The sequence below is a fragment of the Pungitius pungitius genome, chromosome 6 (assembly GCF_949316345.1).
Source record: "Pungitius pungitius chromosome 6, fPunPun2.1, whole genome shotgun sequence".
Lineage (NCBI taxonomy): Eukaryota > Metazoa > Chordata > Actinopteri > Perciformes > Gasterosteidae > Pungitius > Pungitius pungitius.
The window spans coordinates 959,830-980,529 of record NC_084905.1 but is presented as its reverse complement, the minus strand read 5'-3'; the positions used below and the strand labels follow the sequence as shown (position 1 = coordinate 980,529).

The 20,700-nt window shown below is 45.6% G+C and overlaps 3 protein-coding genes and 1 non-coding gene across 7 annotated transcripts; 1 reads left to right on the top strand and 3 right to left on the bottom strand.

Annotated features, from left to right (window-relative positions):
* Positions 1-1,535: 1,535 nt before the first annotated feature.
* Positions 1,536-3,582, bottom strand: LOC119196444 (Golgi apparatus membrane protein TVP23 homolog A-like). 3 transcript variants are annotated; one of them, XM_037452145.2, is made up of 7 exons: positions 3,527-3,582; positions 2,859-2,941; positions 2,368-2,512; positions 2,155-2,244; positions 1,954-2,082; positions 1,731-1,859; positions 1,536-1,641 (listed from the first exon to the last, which is right to left on the bottom strand). In XM_037452145.2, exons 2-7 carry the CDS (start codon positions 2,936-2,938, stop codon positions 1,615-1,617), a joined length of 600 nt encoding a protein of 199 aa, XP_037308042.2. In that variant the 5' UTR covers positions 2,939-2,941; positions 3,527-3,582; the 3' UTR covers positions 1,536-1,614. The 3 variants fall into 3 exon arrangements, with proteins under 3 accessions (XP_037308042.2, XP_037308040.2, XP_037308041.2); XM_037452143.2 differs by lacking the exon at positions 3,527-3,582 and adding an exon at positions 3,042-3,393; XM_037452144.2 differs by lacking the exon at positions 3,527-3,582 and adding an exon at positions 3,097-3,393.
* Positions 3,354-3,426, bottom strand: trnar-ucg (transfer RNA arginine (anticodon UCG)). Its single transcript has one exon. It is a non-coding gene; the product is annotated as a tRNA-Arg (tRNA).
* A 595-nt stretch (positions 3,583-4,177) lies between the features above and the next one.
* Positions 4,178-11,047, top strand: polg (polymerase (DNA directed), gamma). The gene is made up of 22 exons (XM_037452137.2): positions 4,178-4,762; positions 4,952-5,147; positions 5,334-5,501; positions 5,660-5,806; positions 5,953-6,032; positions 6,140-6,322; positions 6,504-6,646; positions 6,772-6,895; positions 6,983-7,207; positions 7,286-7,403; positions 7,759-7,839; positions 7,969-8,085; positions 8,197-8,357; positions 8,444-8,497; positions 8,587-8,704; positions 8,806-8,941; positions 9,047-9,293; positions 9,418-9,540; positions 9,635-9,803; positions 9,899-10,107; positions 10,186-10,346; positions 10,910-11,047. Exons 1-22 carry the CDS (start codon positions 4,191-4,193, stop codon positions 10,972-10,974), a joined length of 3,597 nt encoding a protein of 1,198 aa, XP_037308034.2. The 5' UTR covers positions 4,178-4,190; the 3' UTR covers positions 10,975-11,047.
* On the bottom strand, positions 10,985-20,284 carry fanci (FA complementation group I). 2 transcript variants are annotated; one of them, XM_062562987.1, is made up of 38 exons: positions 20,151-20,284; positions 19,884-19,986; positions 19,719-19,791; positions 19,459-19,589; positions 19,028-19,181; positions 18,837-18,894; positions 18,637-18,678; positions 18,346-18,469; positions 18,133-18,218; positions 17,897-18,029; positions 17,724-17,801; positions 17,498-17,634; positions 17,195-17,375; positions 17,005-17,092; positions 16,770-16,900; positions 16,626-16,696; positions 16,371-16,485; positions 16,117-16,239; positions 15,897-15,965; positions 15,693-15,794; positions 15,417-15,608; positions 14,968-15,089; positions 14,716-14,877; positions 14,225-14,404; positions 13,971-14,137; positions 13,809-13,885; positions 13,546-13,662; positions 13,417-13,468; positions 13,213-13,340; positions 12,637-12,702; positions 12,444-12,540; positions 12,155-12,339; positions 12,015-12,071; positions 11,868-11,927; positions 11,700-11,774; positions 11,461-11,556; positions 11,272-11,373; positions 10,985-11,115 (listed from the first exon to the last, which is right to left on the bottom strand). In XM_062562987.1, the coding sequence occupies exons 2-38, from the start codon at positions 19,962-19,964 to the stop codon at positions 11,053-11,055; spliced, it is 3,975 nt and encodes a 1,324-aa protein (XP_062418971.1). In that variant the 5' UTR covers positions 19,965-19,986; positions 20,151-20,284; the 3' UTR covers positions 10,985-11,052. The 2 variants fall into 2 exon arrangements, with proteins under 2 accessions (XP_062418971.1, XP_037308033.2); XM_037452136.2 differs by having other exon boundaries at positions 19,884-20,278.
* Between the last annotated feature and the right edge of the window lie 416 nt (positions 20,285-20,700).

Sequence of the window (20,700 nt, the reverse complement as noted above, 5' to 3'; positions counted from 1 at the left end):
TTGCTTTTTGTTGATTTCTTAACGCCGCTACTATGACTCAACCCTGGTGTATTGATAATGACACTTTTGGTTTATCGACATGGGATAGCAATGTGCAGGACAAACCTCCTTTTCTGGAGTCTTTTTTTGTATCATATTCCCAGTTTACCCAGTAATTCTGAGCACTATGCTGGAAATTGAAAATTCATCAATGATCGTGACAAATCGGCATCATCGAGGTCCATTCAGCAATTTCCCCGGCTTTTGATGATTTCACATTATGTAAGTTACATATTTCTTAATATGATATGTCTCGATTCAGACCAAATTGTGCAATCAGAAAGGTACCACATATTTTTACAATTTGAGAGTCCAGCTTATTGCCTCTGCAGATCTCCTGATTTAAATTAGCAAATTAATGGTCCCTCTGCCGTGTTATACACACAATTGAAAGAAGATCACCAACACCATGTGCATCAAAGGCCAACATAGCTTTTGGGCCAGACCAACGCAATGGATTCATAATTTTTATAACAGAAGTTGCTATATGGCCTTTGTGTAGCAGTAAGCTAGGCCACAGTGCAAATATTTCCCGCCTTAGCGTGTGTACGCTGCGAAAGGTTGATCGCAGGCTGGGAGCAAGAGCGAGTCCTCTCAATCCATAGAGGATCTTTGAGCTCCGATCCGTTTGTATGTGAAGGTCAGGGGCCACAGACAAGCAGACTGTTATCAGTTCCCTCCAAATCTGTGCGGGCAAGATATAATGTTTTTCTAAAGGATTTCACTGTGTTTGTAAAACAGACTGGTTCTAAATTAAAATGCAATCGAGTCGTCCCATTATGCGTATTAGCAAACATTAGCAAAAAGTAAATTACGTTACTGTAGTTTCTCTAAATTGGGTGAATAGAGGTGATCATTTAGTCTAAATACTTTTTTTATTACAGATTGGAATCTGCACTAAGTCCTGAACACAAATTAATTAATATTTAATTGAATAAAAACAAACAAAGTTTAAAATCAACTGGATTAAACGGGAAACAAGAATTTTTTTATTTGTGCTTTCTATTCCTTTGTTGATTTTCTTAATCATGTGGTGCATTCAGGCACACATCACAACACGTGGACCTAACAGTTCACAACTGTCCATATTTTTGCATTCCTGGTGCAACTTTTGGAAGTATTGTGTTTTTGTTTTTTTAACAGGCTATCAAAAAATACTCCAGGGTCTTTACATCAGACTTGACCCGGTGCTCTTTAAAGCAGAGCTTTGTTAAAAGCAGGTCACAACATTTACATCAAAAGCTGGAAACACAGCTTGGAGTGTATATGCTTAAAAACTATATTGGCTTTTGAATTATTTCATGCTGCTGTATTTGCAGATAAGTGGTGTTCAAACCAATGACAGTAGGAACAAATACAAATGCACTTATTTTTTTTATTGTGAACATGTGACCTGAAGTCAGCAGCATGTGGTATGCACGAGTAAGTAAATGCAGTTTGTGGGAACTTTGGAGATGAGGTAGCTCTCATCAAGCTTTTGATCATTTTTTCATTTCTCTCTCTTTCTCTCACACACACACACACACACACACACACACAGCAGAAGCAGAATGGCTGTAAAGGAGGAGGTAATCTTCATAGTATTCCAAAGATGATGTCTGGCTGGAAGGGGACACGTTACAAGTGAGATTTTATTCAGTTTTAATGAACTCTGACATGTTAACAGGACAACGATGCAGTCAATCACTCACACGCTGCAGAAGGTGCTGCCCTGAGAAAGCGCGGATGTCTGCAGGCTGGCCATCCTCTCCTACTGCCTTGCAGCGTAGGTAACCATAGAGATTGGCCACTTGGAGGGAAATACTCGCAACCACAAGGGACTGGGGAAGTCACCCGGATTGTACATTTAGGAGGGATGTTTTATAATCATAATGTGCTTCTACAGAGTATGCACACAAGCAGCATGTGTCTCACCAGCCATTTAATCTTCAGGGAGAAGAGGGAGATGAAGAAGAACAATGTCCATATGAGAGGACAGATGATAAGACCCAGCCAGAAAATCCTCGCCTCTGCCTCTGTCCCAATGCTATTGCCCAAGGAGGCCTGCACACACATCAATGCAAATGTTAATTACCTGCAACCCACCCACACACACTCTAACACAGAAAGTCTTACTTTTTTGGCCTCAAACACCCAGAGGCTCTTTCCATCTTCGTCAATCTGATTCCACCACCGCAGGCCGACCAGCAGCCTGCCAGTCACATTCTGAAAGCCAGGACATTGTGAGTAATCAAAGCGGAAAGGGGAAACGGTGCTGAAGTTCATTAGGAGGCATGAAAGGCACGAGAAGCAAAGTGGAATCAGTAGCTGACTTGGTTGACATCTCACCTTGACAGACCAGAAATCAAAAGACAGCAGAGTGATGATCAGCACAAAACACGAGGCAAAGTTCTCGCTGATCCAGTCGCAGAGTAAATAGGCAACAATGGCAACCACCCGGAAGAACAGGTGGAAAAAGGAGACGAGTGGGTGTCTGCAATCAAAAGCAAAGGATTGGCAAGGATTTAAAGCCTAAACATGCCAATAAGGCCTGTATAATTAAAGCAAGAAGACAACTTTGATACATGCTACAGCAGATCTACACCTCTGAGCACATTAAGAGGCAAAGAGACTCACTCTGAATCACAAACTAACAAAAAAAATAGCCACTTATAAACACCTGAGAGAGCATATTTCCTAATAGATGTTTCGCGTCATTTGAAACGACACTCGTTTTGACAAGCGTCTCTCAAACGACATCCCTTTTGATACTATATTCACTCAAATGTTCTCTGCCACACAAATGGGTCTATATTCGATAATGCATCGTCCTAGTGCACCTTAGGACTGCGCCTCTCCGCGCACTGTCCTGCTCGTCGGCAGCAAAGTCCAGCGCAACATCCTCCGTGTCATCCGCCATCGCCTGAGAAGCAAAACACAACCGGAATGAATCCGCCAACATCATCCTGCTAGAATACAGACCGACGCGATATACTTAGAGGCAGACGTGAACCCTTTGCTACCGTAGTGATGCCCATTGGTGTCATCATCGTAGACGTGAAAAGCAACGCGAAGTACCGTTTTCGGGGAAGTCGTAGCGTGAGCCGTTTTGTAGGGATGGAATAAGTGTTGCAGTGAATTAAGCCCGACACCGAAGCTCCCTCTGCAATCATTAAATGCACCTTCGTATCAGGAAGCTCGGTTTTAAAATTATTTTGGGGTTAAGACGACTCCCATAAAGATGACAATGCCACTTGCATGCAAGGATGTGACAGTCTCGATATTATAGCGACATTTTTTCAAATAAAAAAAATATACGCAATGTCGCAAAAGAGCGACCGCGGCAGGACTCGAACCTGCAATCTTCTGATCCGAAGTCAGACGCCTTATCCATTAGGCCACGCGGCCAGCCGATACAAACAGTGTTGTAATAACTCTAATTATATCTAACTTGCGCAGTACATTGTTGTATGTATATGTTCTTGTTAAATACTCGTGCATAAACTACCTTTTCCCATGGAGAAAAAATCTTCTAAACCGTGTTGTTCATCTAATCATTTCCTCGTATTCTTAGAAACGATTTGGTCATCCGGACCGCTCGGGGACGCTAATGGTTCGTCTTGCCTTTGATTCACTTCCTCGTGGTTTGAACACGTTCAATGAACAGTTTGTTATGAAGAGGTTTTACACACGTTGTGGAAAATGACCTCGGCGTTGTACAGAAAGACACCTATCAGGTGAGTTTTTGTGCTTTCAGCGACAATATCTAAAAAGGTTAGCGAGTGCAGGATTAACGCCACGTGACTATACTACGCTACGCTAGGTCCAGCTAACGCTCAACTGTTTTAACTCAATTTATTTCTAGCGTTGATGCTGAAGTTCGGGGATTTAGACCAAGTTAACCTCATCTGGGCAGAAATATCTGACACTGCTCTTTGAACAAGATTTCCTCCATTGAACAATATTGCACTGGCCAAACACATTGCATTATCTGTATCTACATTATATCTAGTTGCTAGATTAAATTAATAATATGTCAATAGTTTCTATAATATGTGTATCTAATGCCGTTTTGTGCCTCTCGTTTAGTTTTGTCAAAGACAAACTGTATCACGGTATCAATATATTAATCTCAATGTCTTCCAGCTCTAGTGTGAAGTCCCCATGAGGTGATGCTGCGCGTGTTGCACTGTCCTCTGCGGAGGACTCTCACCTCTATACAATGGAGGTGTCCACGCTCGCTCTATTCCACCATGCACGACTCGATTCAAGGCCAGGGCTCTACGGAGACCCGCCTGAACCCCCTTCAAATTCAGATGCTGTCGAGGAACCTCCACGAGCAGATATTTCGAGGGCTGCAACCGGAGTACGTAGAGGATGACGTGGAGCGCAGCATTCGGCACCTGCAGAAACATCAGCTGTGGGGGAAGGAGATTTCCCTTTTGCCCGAAGTGGAGCTGAAGCTGCCCCAGATGTATGGACAAAATATCGACGAGCACTTTCGTATCCTGGCCCAGAAGCAGAGTCTCCCCTACCTGGAGGCTGCCACCAGGCTGCAGCTGGCCCACCTCCCTCCCATGCCGCGCCAATGGAGCTGGGAGGTCGGGTGGACGCGCTACGGGCCCGACGGGCAGAGTCACAAGGTCGACTTCCCCGAGGAGCAGGCGCTGGTGTTTGATGTGGAGGTGTGCGTGGCAGAGGGACGATGTCCCACGTTGGCTGTGGCCGTGTCTCCCACTAACTGGTGAGAAATAAGCAAGCAAGGAATATAAAGAGAGTTAAACATGCAGGACTGGTTAGCCTCACCGTGTTGTGTGGTGGGTGAGTTGCGTTGTGTAACAGCAGGAGTTTGTATACAAAGAAAACGTTTTCTAGTGGATACGTGTTTATATAGGTCAATAGTTGCGTGATATTTTTATTTCTTCAATTCCAGGTACTCCTGGTGCAGTAAGCGCCTAATAGAAGAGAGGTACTCCTGGTCCAACCAGCTGACCCTGGCTGACCTCATCCCCTTAGAGACACCTATCAACTCTTCTCGCCCGCCAGGGGGTCAGTGGAAGGAGAGGCTCATCGTTGGCCATAATGTCAGTTTTGACCGCTCTTTCATTAAGGAGCAATACTTGCTGAAGGTCAGTTTTCAGAGGCTGGGTTTCTAATTTCTTTTTTTAACAGCTTTCTAGCACTGTCTCTTTTTGTTCTTTCTAAAGGTATCTTTATTGTATGACTTTATGATCCTTGTATGAATCACATGGAGCAACATACCTGTCTGTGTTTGACATAAACGTTCATGTGAAAAATGGCTTCCTTCTGTAAAGGGTTCTAAGGTTCGCTTCATGGACACAATGAGCCTTCACATGGCCATCTCTGGACTGACCGGATTCCAGCGCACACTGTGGATGGCCAACAAGATGGGCAAAAGGAGGGGTCTTCAGGAGGTCAAGGACCACATTAGGAAAGCTGGACAGAAAAGAGAGGGTCCAATGGTTGGTGTCCACCACATTTCAGCTAAAACATGCAGTATTTGTGGTAATGTCACTGCACTTTTTTTTTTTCTTTTTTTTGAAAGTGTCAGGATCTTTTTGGCTTTTTTTCTCCTCTTTTTCAGCAGCAAAAATACTCAACCTGATGTTTATGTGTGCAGGTTGGTTCCTGGGACTGGGTCAACATTAGCAGCATTAATAACCTGGTTGATGTACATGCTCTGTACGTGGGAGGGCCGCCACTGAAGAAAGAGGCCAGAGAGACGTTTGTGAAGGGCAGCATGAAGGACGTCAGGAACAACTTCCAGGTTAGATGTTCACGGCAAATGTTGTGTCAAATTGTCTCTTCTAATAGGCCAAATGTAAAAAATATATGTTATATCAAAGTACCCTAAATGACTTTCACTCATCATGAAGTTCTGACACATGCATGTGGCTTTGCTGACCCCTTCAGGAGTTAATGCAGTATTGTGCCATGGATGTCGAAGCCACACATCAAGTCTTCACTGAACAGCTTCCACTCTTCATGGAGAGGTCAGTTGATCCCGTTTCCTTTTAAATCCATTACTTGTCTAGTCAAAATGACATCGCATTGCACACAATGCTGCATAATGACTCCCGTCACGTTTATCTTTAATAAGGTGCCCTCATCCAGTGACGTTTGCAGGAATGCTGGAGATGGGTGTGAGCTACCTTCCTGTCAATCAAAATTGGAGGCGTTACCTGGAAGATTCTCAGGACATTTACGAAGAGCTCCAGAGAGAGATGAAGAAGTCTCTGATGAGTCTCGCGGACGATGCCTGCCAGCTGCTGCAGGATGACAGGTGATGAGACCCCATGTTCATCACCATGTTTATGACTTAAGCTCATTATTTAATCACGGCTCTACGTGTGATGAATGAAAAGGATTATAGACCCATGAATAATCTGTAGCTCCATAATTCCAAGTGCTTTGTATAATATTGTACATCACTGGCCTGGGTTCTATGTTCTTATTTTCTTAAGATACAAAGACGACCCCTGGCTCTGGGATCTTGAGTGGGATGTGCAGGAGTTTAAGCTGAAAAAAGAAGCAGCCAGCAAGAAGAAAAACTCCAAGAAAACAGGCGAAACTAAAGTTGCTACTCCTCTCCCAGACTCTGATGAAGGTACCTGCTCGGATCGGATCAGATACAAAGACAATGTTAGAATTATGAAATATTGTGGGTGACATATTATAACAACAATGCGAAAAAGATGAGAGGGATAAAAGTTTGAGTTGTTGTGATTTTAGACCCGGGCCCACCTGCTGAAGAGGAGATAGCAGGTCCTTGCCCAAGCAGGCTGGCTTTGGAGAAGCTGAAGGAAACCGTGAGTCGACTCCCTAAGAGAAGGCAACATCTGCCTGGACATCCAGGGTAAGTGAGATCACTTCCACACTAAGCCATACAATACTTATTCTTTCACTTTCCACCGTCCATTAACCCCCTCGATGTGTCCTTCAGGTGGTATCGTAAGCTGTGTGAGAAGATGTCGGAGGAGGACAGCTGGTCACCTGGCGCCAACCTCATCAGTCTACAGATGAGAGTCACTCCCAAGCTGATGGGTCTGACGTGGGACGGGTTCCCCCTGCACTACACGGACAAACACGGCTGGGGCTACCTGGTTCCTGGACGCAGGGACAACCTGGTACCCGGGGAGGGAAGCACCGGGCCCGTGTGCCCTCACAGGTAGGTGATGCACTGTGCTCGCATCACATCAGGGCAATAGGATGGGTTTACTGAAGGAGGGTTTGTCCCGTTCCACAGAGCTATTGAGCGTGTTTACAGAGAGCACTGTGAGCAGAACAGCAAAGTGCAGCCCGAGTATCCTGACTGCAGCCCTTCAGACGACCTCACGTGGACAGACGGCACACTGTGGGCAAAGGTGCATACGCTCACTACTTGATCCACCTTGAAGCGTTTACACGAATATGCTGTACATAAAGCCACTGTTTAGTAATAACATGAACTTCAGATTGTTCCTCATGACCATAGTGTAAAGTCACTAAGACGATGTGCATATATTGTACAGACGGGTGCCACAGCTAGTAGCTGGATGCTGCGTGACTTTTCATCCTAACGTTTACGGTATAAAATAAAGGGCTCAAATGTTAAATCCCGAGATTTACATTGTGCCGCTGTGGTTTTGGCGTTTAACCAGTGCTACTTCGACGCATTGACTAGGACCAATGCTAATGTTTGTCGTGACAATGTTGTGTGTTTCTTGACCCCACACCAAGGTGGAGGAGTTTGGGTCCTGGGAAAGTCTCAGGGAGGAAAATGGAGTCCGAATGATGGAAAATGGGGATAAGAAAAGCATGGCGAGTAAAATCATTGTCATTTAATTCAGATTATAGTCATGTTAATACAGAACAGCTTTAAAATGAAGCCTTTTATTGTGCTGAAAATGAACATTACTGCATGATACGGTTTGCATTCTGTATTAACAGCAGTCTCTAGAGCCACATCATGCGCCAGAGGAGAGTCGCTGCCATTATCACCACGGAAACGGTCCCTACAATGATGTAGATATCCCAGGGTGCTGGTTTTTCAAATTACCTCATAAGGTGACGTCTCACTGTGTACCTTCCAGCGCCCTGACTGCTGACATTGGCATACTGTCACTTCAGTGAAGTGCTTTCATGCTCTCACTGAGTGTGTGTGTGTGTGTGTTTCAGGATGGCAATAACAACAATGTTGGCAGTCCTTTTTCAAAAGACTTCCTATCCAAGATGGAGGATGGTACTCTCCGGGCTGGACATGGTGGAACCAACGCTACACGAGCTCTGGAGATCAACAAAATGGTGTCCTTCTGGAGGAATGCCCATAAACGTATTAGGTACCTACTCAGTTTCCCGCCATAGTTCATAATTCATCCGTTTGTCACAAAGATGGTGAGTGCAGGACTTGGCTGTGTCTTCGTAGCTCTCAGATGGTGCTGTGGCTGAGGAAAGGAGAGCTTCCTCGTATTGTCAGCAGGTTTGTCCCGACGCCTTCACTTACTCATCAGCCAGGACGGGGGTTAAGCCATCGCTGTGTTTCTAAACTACCTTTCGGGTCTCCCGAAGACACAAAGAGTTTGACGAAGAGGGCCAGTGTGGTGCCATATTGCCTCAAGTCATTACCGCGGGGACGGTAACGCGCCGAGCCGTGGAGCCGACGTGGCTGACGGCCAGTAATGCACGGGTGAGAAGCAGAGCCGACGGGTAGAAACGCGAGTCTCGGAGACGTGTGGCTGTCTTTTTTGACGCAGTGTTTTTTTTGTGTGTGTGTGTGTGTGTCCATAGCGAGACCGCGTAGGCAGCGAGCTGAAGGCCATGGTGCAGGTTCCACCTGGATATCACCTCGTGGGGGCAGATGTAGACTCCCAGGAGCTGTGGATTGCCGCCGTGCTTGGAGAGGCTCACTTTGCTGGAATGCACGGTGAGCATCTTGTATGGTTCTTCCCTTTTGACGCCGTGACATTAACGTTGTCGAAGGAGCATGTGAGGTTAACCGTGTTTCGCCTGGTGCCTCTGCGGCGTGCAGGCTGCACGGCGTTCGGCTGGATGACCCTGCAGGGAAAGAAGAGTCAGGGCACGGACCTGCACAGCCGCACCGCCGATACTGTGGGCATCAGCCGAGAGCACGCCAAGGTTTTCAACTACGGACGCATTTATGGCGCGGGACAACCCTTTGCCGAGAGGCTGCTGATGCAGTTCAACCACCGCCTCGATCAGGCCGAAGCTGCCAGTAAGGCCAAGCAGATGTACGCGCTGACCAAGGGCACGCGCAGGTACGGCCACTGGTTGTGGCTTTGAGGTTAAGATTCCATATTTTCTGGGTTACTTTTTTTTTTTTTTTTTTTTTTTCTGAAACGGTGATTTAGAGTGGAGTTCTAGTGCCACGTGTTTCATCAGATACCGGCTGTCTGAGGAGGGCGAGTGGCTGGTCAGTGAACTGGGTGTAGAGGTGGAGACGGAAGAAGATGGGAGCGTCACCCTGCAGGAGTTGCGGAGGATCACCCGGCTGGCTTCACAGAGGTGAGGAGGGAGTGAGGAAATAAACGCGCCGACTCGGGCAAGCACTTTGACCGCCACTAGATCTCGTCCCTCGTCCCCCCCCCCCCCCCCATAGCTCGCGGCGGAAGAGGTGGGACGTGGTTGACAAGCGCCTGTGGGCCGGAGGTACGGAGTCAGACATGTTCAACAAGCTGGAGGCCATTGCTCACTCTGCCCAGCCGGCCACTCCAGTTCTAGGCTGCAGGATCAGCAGAGCGCTGGAGCCCACGGCGGTCAGGGATGAGGTGAGCACAGCCTTCTATTGAGAAGATATGACCATGAAAACAAAAGCCCCAGCAGGATAAGGTCTAAGTTCCGACGATTTGCCATATTCTGTTAGTTTATAACTAGCAGGGTGAACTGGGTGGTCCAGAGCTCTGCGGTGGACTACCTGCATCTGATGCTGGTGGCCATGAAGTGGCTCTTTGAGGAGCACGACGTTGATGGTCGTTTCTGCATCAGCATCCACGATGAGGTGCGCTACCTCGTACGCAGTGAAGACCGCTACCGAGCGGCGCTGGCGCTGCAAATCACCAACCTGCTTACGAGGTCTGCCTCGCTATTTCATTCGTGCCCCGTTGGCATTTGGATTATGGATTAGGCAATAAAGGCTTGTGTCCCCTGCAGGAGTGTGTTTGCCCATGCGTTGGGCCTGCAGGACCTTCCCCAGTCAGTAGCTTTCTTCAGTGCAGTTGACATTGACCAGTGTCTGCGGAAGGAGGTCACAATGGACTGTGTGACCCCCTCAAACCCCACAGGTCTGGAAAGAAGATACAACCTAGCACCCGGTAAGTTCTGCATGCCATCATCAGCAGGGGGTTTGAAGGGTTGTATTTTATATATATATTATAAACAGCAGAGTATAAATACTTGCAGGTAGCAAAGAAATATTTGTAAATGAATTCCTGTGTTGTGTTCAACAGTATTGTTAACAAAAATGAATCTGAAATTTGGCCAAAACCCAAGTTTTTACATTGTTAAGAGCCTTACAGAGAGCGCTGTGCGTGACATGCCAGAAACCTGAAACTACATAGTGTAGCTTATCAAACATAAACAACTCAGTTCCCAGTACCTGCCACTGTTAGTAACATTCCATGCAAGATGTGATAATAAAAAGAAATCTGGAAATAAATAGAGTAAGAAAACTTTAAAACAAAACTGCTATTGACATAAAGCACAAACAGTCTTCAAGATGCATTGTGTGTATTGGGAACCATAGATCCTCCTCGGTCCGTAGTGAGTTGAGTAACTGATCAAGTAGGGCCATCTTAAGTAATATTATATGCATTACTAAATACATTTGAACTGTAAGAAAACAGAGTTCAACAAACTTTGTGCAAACTTTCCACAGGTGAAGCATTGGACATTTATCAAATCCTCAACGCTACTAAAGGCTCTCTGAACAAAGGAAGATAGTACTTTGTTCGCTTCAAACACCCAACCGCCTGGATGCTGTTTAGTAGAAGCTCAAGATCCGGGGGGGGGGGGGGGGGCTCACTGCTTTCTCTTCTTCTGACGGGGTTCTTGTGTCTCCTCGGCCTCTTGTGACGCGTTGGTCTGAAGGGATCCAAAGAAGAGACTTGACAAATTGATCCCGGCCAGCAGAGTGTGTTAAAAAAGGCGACATTCAAAACATCCCACGTGGGGAGGAACGGAGGACAATTCTGCTTCATTGACTCATGTGACGAGCTTCAGCGGAAGCCCTGCACGTACCTCCTGACTGGCGTCCTGCTCTTGAAGGGCTGCGTCCAGAGTAGCAGAGTTGATGCGGAAATCCCTGGAGGTGCTCAGCTTCATGTACTGCATCAGGTTCACCTGGACAGGTGTGCGAGCGTTGTGGTCAATGCTGTGTCGTACAACCCTCTTCATAGTATTCTGTCAAGTACCACAGTTCTCCCAAACCTTTGATTTCTTTGAGAGCGTGATGAGGAATTTTTCATACTGCTCAATACTGAAGATCACGTTAGGGATGGCTTTAGTCTCACGCAGAAGCTTTGCCTTACCAGAGGGGGAAAAAAAAAAAATGTATTAAGAATTTAGATTTGATTGAGGTCCACGTGTTTCAGTGTGTGTATGCATAATTGATACAATACATTATGTGTAAATCATTAATCACATTGTTATAGGAGGGAAATCCTTACAGAGGGAGCAGAGTTCACTTCATTTCTTTTCTTTTTCTTCTTGTCATCTGCTCCTCCACCACCAAATTCTCCATTCTAATAAAGTAAACGTGTTTTTGTTTTTTAAACATCAACCGTCCCTTGTGGAAAAGCGCAAGAAGATAATGGTTTGCTGAAAACGTGCTGTACCTGTGCATACGTGATGAAGGAGTAGCACTGTGGAGTTAGGTGGGAGCCCGACAGTTTGACCTGCACACAAAGAAAAACCAAACATGCTTAGCATGACTTCAGCAGTCTTAGAAGAACCAAGCGAGCGGAAGGACAGCCGAGACTCACCAGCTTCTCAAACCGTGCTGGCAGTGCAGCGTGCTGGCTGGCACACACCTGGATGTACTAAAAAAAAAAAAAAATGATCGTCACGCCAGATGATAAAACTTTCCTTTCAGTTGGTGACGGCGGAGGGGAGGAGTGCGTACGTATTTGACCAGCGTGGTGAGGGTGGTGTATGTGCGGCTCAGCGCTCTCAGCAGCGTGATGGTGCAGGGGCCGGGCAGCAGGGCCGTCTGGACCAGCTCGTTTAAAGCCGTCAAAAGGGTCCCGAGCTGCAGCGTCACTGCTTTCTCCATCGGGTCCTGTTGGCCTGCGGTCTGGGTGGCCTCGCCTACACGTCAGGAACGCGACGTCACAGACGTTTTAATTACCACGTAACGCCTTTTAACTCTCACCATTAATTCAAATTTAGCAGCCGCGTGAAAGGCGTCTTACCGGAACCCGACTTGTCAGAGGACGTCTGGCTTTTCTTCCGGGCTATCAGCCAGTCCACTTCATCAAGCACTCTGTCAACCTGAGACAGGACCAGCAGCTGGGGCGAGGGATTCAAAACGATGAAACACGATGAGCTCGCTGGGAAAACAGATTCTGAGGTATCGATGTCACGGCTTGTTGAGCCAACACTCACCGCTCCCGCGGGTGCAGTCTTCATGTTGATGATGGCAAAGTGACACTGTTTTTCCACCTCAACATTCTGGCCGTACACAAAGAAAGAAGATCTAAGAATGACATGCTCATTTTGACCCAGGTACCAGAAGGATAAATAAATGCTTTAGAGCAGTGGGTCTCAGCTGGTCTGGCTCCGGGACCCACCATCACCCCTAAATGACGACCCGCGACCCAAATCGAGGGACGTTCTCAACATCTCAAATTTATTCAAAATCAAGTTCATAAGCTGAATTTTATATTCCGGATGTTTAATTATCCTAATGACCCATATCAGAATGGTTTGACCCAACCTGGCACACGCTGCTAAAAACACGAGCCGGCAAAAAAGACGACACTCCGCTGCATTAAAAAAGTCCCTTCAAAATAAAATCACAGGATGAATTTTTTTGTGATTTTTTTTATTTTTAATTCTAATTTTAATTTTCCCATGCAAAGCCCCACCAGTTGAGAATCACTCCTTTTAGATGACCTAATTGGCCACACTTTGAATCACTGTAATAATGCCTAATTGCTTGTACTCTGCAATTCTGTGTACCTCATCAATGTCTCCAAGTTGACTGTGGATGTCTTGGCACAATTCCAGCAGCAGGCTTACAGGACTCTTATAGAGGACGTGCAGGTTGAAGAGGAGAGAGAGCAGCCCCTTGGAGAAAGCCGAATCCTCTGAATGAGAGAAACGAACCGGTCTCAGTACACTCCGTACTGCACAATGCACGCAAATAAGTAAACGGTCCCTCACCAAAACTGGTCTCCTTGCAGATCTTCACAGTCCAAGTGATCATCTGTACAAACTGTAGATGGGGGTGCGTGTTAGGGGAACAGGTGCTACGCAGGGTGCTGTGTGAAGTGCACTTAGGAGTACAGCTACCTGCTGGGAGGAGGGCTTTAGCTGGCGCGAAAGCACACACAAGATGCTGACCAGCAGCTGAGCCTCTTTGCTGTTAAATTCTTCCTCCCCTCCGCTTAACTGGGTGAAGAGCGCCCTCTGTTGACAGGCAAAGAAAATCAACAACATTCTGTGACATAATGTTTAATGCGAGGCTTGCTAATCAAACCACGGATTGTTGTGACTCTTTACCACCTTTTGAAATAAGTAGAGGGAAAAACCAAATCCATTCTGTGTGGGTGTACCTGAAACTGTCGGATGTAAAAGAAGTTCATCTCCGTGACGTTGCCTTCGTCCGGCTCGGCGTCGTCCTCAGAGATTTCTGTGAGAAAGAAGAAATTGGGGTGACCTCCTGTGCGCTGTGCAGACGCACTGCTTTCACTTCACGAGAAAGGTGGGTTTCTGACCCATGGAGGAGAGGAGCTGAGCCATCCTGTCCGCATAGCGCTGCTGACAAGCAGTGAAGATCCTGAGCAGACCTTCCAGACAAACCAGGGACAAGCTGGAGCGCTTCTCCTTCTTCCCTGCGTCCTCGACACCGCTGGGGACGTTGGTGTAACGCCACAACAGCACACTGGATCGTGCAGTGCGTCAAAGAACGTCAAAGACAACGTAACCGCGGTTCAACCAGGGGCTGTCGTTTAGGTGGCGTTATTTCTACCTCGTCGTGTCACAGAGGAAGCGGAAAGTTCTGTCCGTGTTCTGTCCATCCGGTCCATCCGTGTGTCCCGTCTCCTCCAGCTGCTGGATCTTCTGTACGGCCACATTCACGGCGTAGCGCACAAACTCTCCACTTGAGCGAAGCACTGAGAGAGCCTCCTCTCTGCTCTGAGTACTGTCCCTGAAGAAGAAAACAAAAGAAACAATCCAGCAGGGTTTCATTCTAGAAACTATTATTTCATGTTTTGGTGTTGCCAACTCTACCCCTGATTCAGTGCACATTCAATAAAATGCTATTTTTATATTTTAGCACATGAAGTTGGCTTATTCATGCGTTATAAAAGATGTTATTTTTCAAAAAATGAAATGACTGCTTCCCCTGATTAATAGAGTATTTATAAAATATGTGTGCTGTATATATTATTTAATTAAATCTGATCTATAAATGCAGTTATAGCCTGTATGGTCAACATAGCAACCAAAAACATTTACCGGAATAGCACAGTGAGGAGAGTTGATATGAAGCCCAAAGAGAGTAAACTACGAGGAATCTTGTTTGAGAGCCCTCGAGCCTTCCCAGATTTCTCCTTCAGGATCTCAGCCAGTTTGTGGTAGCGGTTGAACATCTCCAGGAGCTCCTCAAAGCGGCCCTTACTGCAACACACAGAGGCACGCAAACCATCACTTTAACAGCGGTGCTAAGGTGCACAGGATCGCAATCGTACAAGGAGAAGGGGTTGTTACCTGTAGTTGGCTTTGATGAAGTTGTACTCCATAAGGATCTCATACACACCCATCACCAGCACAGCATAGATGTTATTTTTAACCCCAACACTGTTTGCTGTGGAGAACTCGGCCGACTTGTCCTGACACACAGACACACATTATATGACTCAAGATGATGCTTTCAGTGGAACAACATCATCTGCCGTTCAAGGAATAAACAATTCATGAAAAAAATACTCAGCAATTTTTAGGAGAAGTGATTATTTGTCCCCTGCTTTCAGATATAAATCAGAATACAATAGAGAATTACAAACTTAACGTCTTGGCCTCGTGACTAAACAAATGAAAAAGTAGGAGTTATTCCTTTTGAAGGGTTCGGGGGTTAAAGACTGAGTCGAACCTTTGAAACCCATGAATCTGCTTTGTTCTATTGCAATGTGAGCTGTATACTTTTCTCAAATGCATACCAGCTCAAAGTCCTCTAGTTCACACTTGATCATACGTCTTGTCATGCTCTCAAGGACTGCCTGTAGTTCACACTGGTATCCCTCCCCTCCTTCATCCTCCTCCTCCTCCTCCTCCTCCTCGTCAGCGTTGGCTGATTGACGCATGTTCTGCAGCCACAGTAGGCAATGCACAGTGCAGCTCAACAGGTGGGCCTGAAATGGAACAAAAGCTTATTTAGAGCAAGATATCGACGTAGCACAAATGGGCACTAAAGTGCTACAACACAGGCAGAGTACCAGTGGCTCCTGCAGGTAGACCTGGTCTCCGAGTGCTGTGATGCACGGCTCCAGTTTCACCGGGGGCAGGAGGTCTTGTTCAGGCTCGTAGTACCGCCTCAGCTAAAGACAAGACAAAGACGTGACATACAGTTCCCCGCCCTATAGAGAACGTGACAAACTGGCTGTTGTACTGGTTTACAACCGCTACACACACACACACACCTGCGAGAGGAGGGTCTGCATGACGGAGCTCCCAAGTTGAGAGTTGCGACGGAGGACGTCATAGAAACCCTGAAAACGGTTGAGGATTTGCCTTCTTAGTACATTTCTTTACAAGATGTATACATGCAATTGCCTCGCGGTGGAGTAAAACAACTTCAGCATTTCAAGCCTGTCTGAAATGGTTCAGGAATGTGGCAACGGAGCATTGCGGAGGTCTAACCTCGTAGAGCATGAGGCGTACGTCGGCCTGCTGGCCGAGGCAGCGGCGCAGGCTGCTGAGGATCTCCAGACAGAACGCTTCGTTGGCAGCCGAGTTGTAGCCCGCGTGAACGTCCACTTGGATCTATTCAGGGTTCCAGGCGGACAGTTATTAAAGGCACGCAGTGCAAACGGGTCCTGTCCCAGGTGTCACGTACTGTCCCAGGTGTCTGTGTTTTGTCCATTGTCCTCACTAGAGGCTCACTGGAACTGTACCTGACTAGAGGAGACGGCCTGGCTACACTGGCTCGAGGCCAAGCTTCCCAACACTTTGAAGTTCTTTAGCAGCAACAAGAAGCCGCTCACTGCAGACTTCCTGCCATCCAGTTGGCTTGTGGAGAATAAAATGGAGGAAAGAAGCGTGTGAGAAGGCATCTTTGTGTGGGCCACTGCCTGAATTTGCTTACCAAAGGATGATGCATTGAATTGTACTGATAAATCTCATCGGACTCAAAGAGAAGCTTCACCCACCTGGAAAACATGGCCTTGCGGAGAACTAGAATCAAAGCATCTTTCAAAGACATACTGACCTTGAGCAAAGGCTGAAGAGTACAAAGAAAGATGATCAAACTAAATCAACCGATACAGTGTGAGTGTGTGTGTCAGTTTATTTACCTGGATAGCTTTTAGGAGACCCTGAACAGTGGTCAAAGGCAGGTATGATAGGTGGTCAAATGTCTCTGTCACCTTAGAAGATGACTCCAGGAGGATCATGGGAGCAGAAACCACAATGTCAGAAAAAAGATCTAATGATGCAGAAACAAAGACGAGAAAAGTCAGAATGTAATCTAACCAGACAGACACTGTCGTACACCAGAATACTCGGGCCGATATCTAATGGTTGTCTTACCCAAGTAATTATTGACAGGCGAGGCCGTCTTTGTGACCAATCGATTCAAGACTTGGTCCAGTATCTCGCCTCTGATGGGCTCGTGCACCTGTTGTAGAAGAAATGCACATCCTTCAGTGAGAAAACAATATAATGATGTTGTCAATTATGATAATTTGACATGTTTATTCTATGACATCTAATAAAATACCTTAAAGCCTTGCAGAAGCACCTGTCCTCCCAGCTTACACGCCTGCTGATTAGGGGTCCGGGCTACGCTAACAGTCCCTTCAGTGGTCTTGCCAAACGGTCCAGGTTTGGGTCCAAATGCATCCATAAGGAAGAAGCCCAGCTGAACCAGACCCTGGGTCACATGATCCCAACCAAACACACTGCAGAGGCAGAAGTATAGAATTCATGTGTCAACGATGAAGTGGTGAATCCAATACATATTTTTATAATTCAGGATTCAAGAAAAAGTTCTTCTGTTAAAAAAGTGTTTTGAAGCTCTGACCTGTTCTTGACTGTGTCCAGAATCATCTGAGCCACACTGCAGTGACCAGGCAGGAGGTCCCGCAGGAACTTTGACCCCTGCTGCAGTTGCTCATCCTTGAAGCTCTTGATGATCGCCCCTTTCAAAAGGTCAAACACCTAACCAAACCAAAAGATAAATGTACAGAGAAGATAAAATAATAAAAAATACCCCAATGAGTATCAGGAAGAATGTATAGAACTCTCACCTGCTCTTCATAACGCTGGATGCGTGCCACCGAGAGTAAGAGGGCAACGCTGAAAGAGCATAGATCCCCGTATGATGTCTGAGGAATAGCAAATCAAAGATGTATGGCATTAAAAAAAAGTTATGCATTTTTCAAAAATAACTTCACTAACCTACAGGTGAGATGTTACTAACCTTAACGCTTTTAAGGAATTCTCTGCCAAGTTCATGGTCGAGTCGTATAGCAAAGACTATGTGGAGGATGGCAGTGCCCTCCACATGCCTCAACTGGTCCAGTGGGATGGACTGAACCTCTAAATCCAGGCTCCTAAAGAAAGGATCAGTGAAAAGAAACAATCAGCAGTGGAAAGTATGCAGTAAGATTCAGTGTGAACACAGCGTGTTCCACTTGCAGTGTACGAGTCACTCACTCTCCAAGTTTCTGCTCCTCGTCCTGGCAGACATCTTTTTCCTTAAAATAACAGATGATCCCATCCAGGACCTGTTTCTTACAACCCTATGAGACAAGGGTGCAGAACAAGCCTTTAGATCATTAATGCAAGCAGGAAAGATGATCACCTATTGTTTGGTTTTACACACACACACACACACACACACAAAAACAATCACACACACACACTAACTTTTGCAGATAAAAGCAGCAGTTGATAAACCAGTGGTGGAATTTCCTGCAGATCCAGCTTGGTGAACATCCGCAGTACTTTCTCCACCACAAACTGCAGCTCCTCTGATGACAAGGGCACATCCCTAAAATTATATAGACAAAAAACAAAATGATGTTGTAGGCCCTGAGATGGTGGCCAACCAAACTACTGTCAGCATACACAAACATTACTAGCATTATAAAGTTGTATTACTCTGTGGGGGGTGGAATAGACTGAGAATGTGGTGGTTCGAGAGTCAAAGGGTCTAACCTGAACATGGTCGTCAGGTGGATCACACATTGCGGGTCCCATCTGCATGAAAATAAATCCATCACTCCTATAACTACTAGAACCATTTGTTAAAGATCAATACGAAATGGTTTGGACTCTAATATTTCCTCCCAGAGAGGTGATTGGACCTCGCGTATAGGCTCAATACCTCTTCAGTTTGAAATAGGAGATGTGCTCACCTGCTTGAGCAGAGGCTGTTGATCAGCTGTTTCTTGTATTCTCCACCACTGAGTTCGCCTAACATTACGATGGAACAAAAAGCAACCACAACAGACAACAAAAATCATCACATTCTAATATGCACCACGTGGCTTTCTTTCTGATGCAACGTCTAACGATAAAGTTACCAGCGCTTGTATTTTGCACTCACCTTTGCCGTAGGACAAGGCTTCACATGCCGAAAGGGCAGTAAGCACAGTAGGAAATAGCTCCAGGGATTTCCCACTGCCCATTTTCCCCACCTTAATGGCTTCAACAAAAAGAGACGCCAGTTTTGCAAGAGATGTTCCGGACAGCGTGTGAGTCTGTGGATAAGAATTAAAAGGGAAATGGCAATTAGACAGATGACTTGGAAAAAAAAAAAAGGCAAAAGGCAAGTGTAAAATGTCTCTATAAACGAGCAGTTGGGCATTTAAAATTCTCATTCAAAGACACTTTTGGACCCAAGTACAACCACAGCCCTGCCAGTTGCAAGAAATGTTTAGCTTTAATAGATGCAATTACTTGAGACTTTCCTTTGACAGGACAGATCAATATGTATATATATATATTATTATATATAATATTATTAACAGATCTTACCTCCAGCATCAGCAGTCCAATGATATCAGCTGCCACCTCAGCCTGAAGATCCCCAGACTCACACAGAGGGATGCAGTGCTGATAAACAAGGAGTCTGCGGTTTGACCCTTCGGGGGAATCTGGTGCGGAGCCTAAAATAGAGCAGAAAAAGATGGTAATTTATTCATATTAATTTATATATATACTATATATATGACATATATATTATCACATGATTCTGACTAGAGACATGTGTAAATCATACACTGTGTTATGCTTACCTTTGAATATGCCTTTAATCATGGCACCGACCTTCTTACTCTTCAGTGCGCCATTGTTAATCACAGTGGTTAGCTAGAAAGCAGAACATGTTTGTTTTGTTTCATAAATGATTTAATGACATAAAAATGTGGTGGGACCGGTTGAAATAGGTGAGCATTCGTTACCTGATCATTTGTGAGCGTGCACAGGTACTTCTGGAGTTCGGCAGTATTGTCCCCGTCTGACAGTGCGATGATTTTATCCATGTCGGGATTGGACTTGTTGTTTCTGTGAGCAACGTCGAATGCGAACCAAGTGCGGTAAACAAAACGCACAAATTAAGCGTTATGACGTTAGTTCGCGAGTGTTTAAATGATTTGACTGAACGGGATTGATTGAATTAGGTAAACTGCATCATCAAAGTTAATCCAGAAAGAGATAAAGTCAAGCACCTGAGTAACGTCGGCGAAGCTTGCGTAATTTCAAAGATGCGATAATAAAACGAAACTCCCGCCACCCCGAACTTCCTGGTAGGCTATTTGGTTGCCAGGTTTGGCTCATAATATCCTGAAACGCCATGAACATGATATTCCATTAGGCCGCAGCACAAAGACAAAAATAAAAAAAATGACAATAATAGGTACTACAATAACGTACAATAATTTACAAAGGTAAAGGTATAACCAAAAATGTGGAATGAAATATGAATATAAACATTTTGCTGAAAAACGTTTTTTCTGCAAACCTGTCACCCCGGTTTACAACACACGCCCACATCCGCAATGTTCGTAGTGTGGTGACGCCAACCACTCTTTATTATATCTATTTTTATTTTGAGTTATATAGTACAAGAACACCTTACTTAATAGCCTGGTGCATCCAAAATATCATTAAAAAAATTTCTACGACTGGATGTCCTCTCTTTGACAATATTTATTAATAGCCGTGAATTGCTATGTTATAAATAAATAACCGAGCATCACGTCAGTATTATAGCTGTTT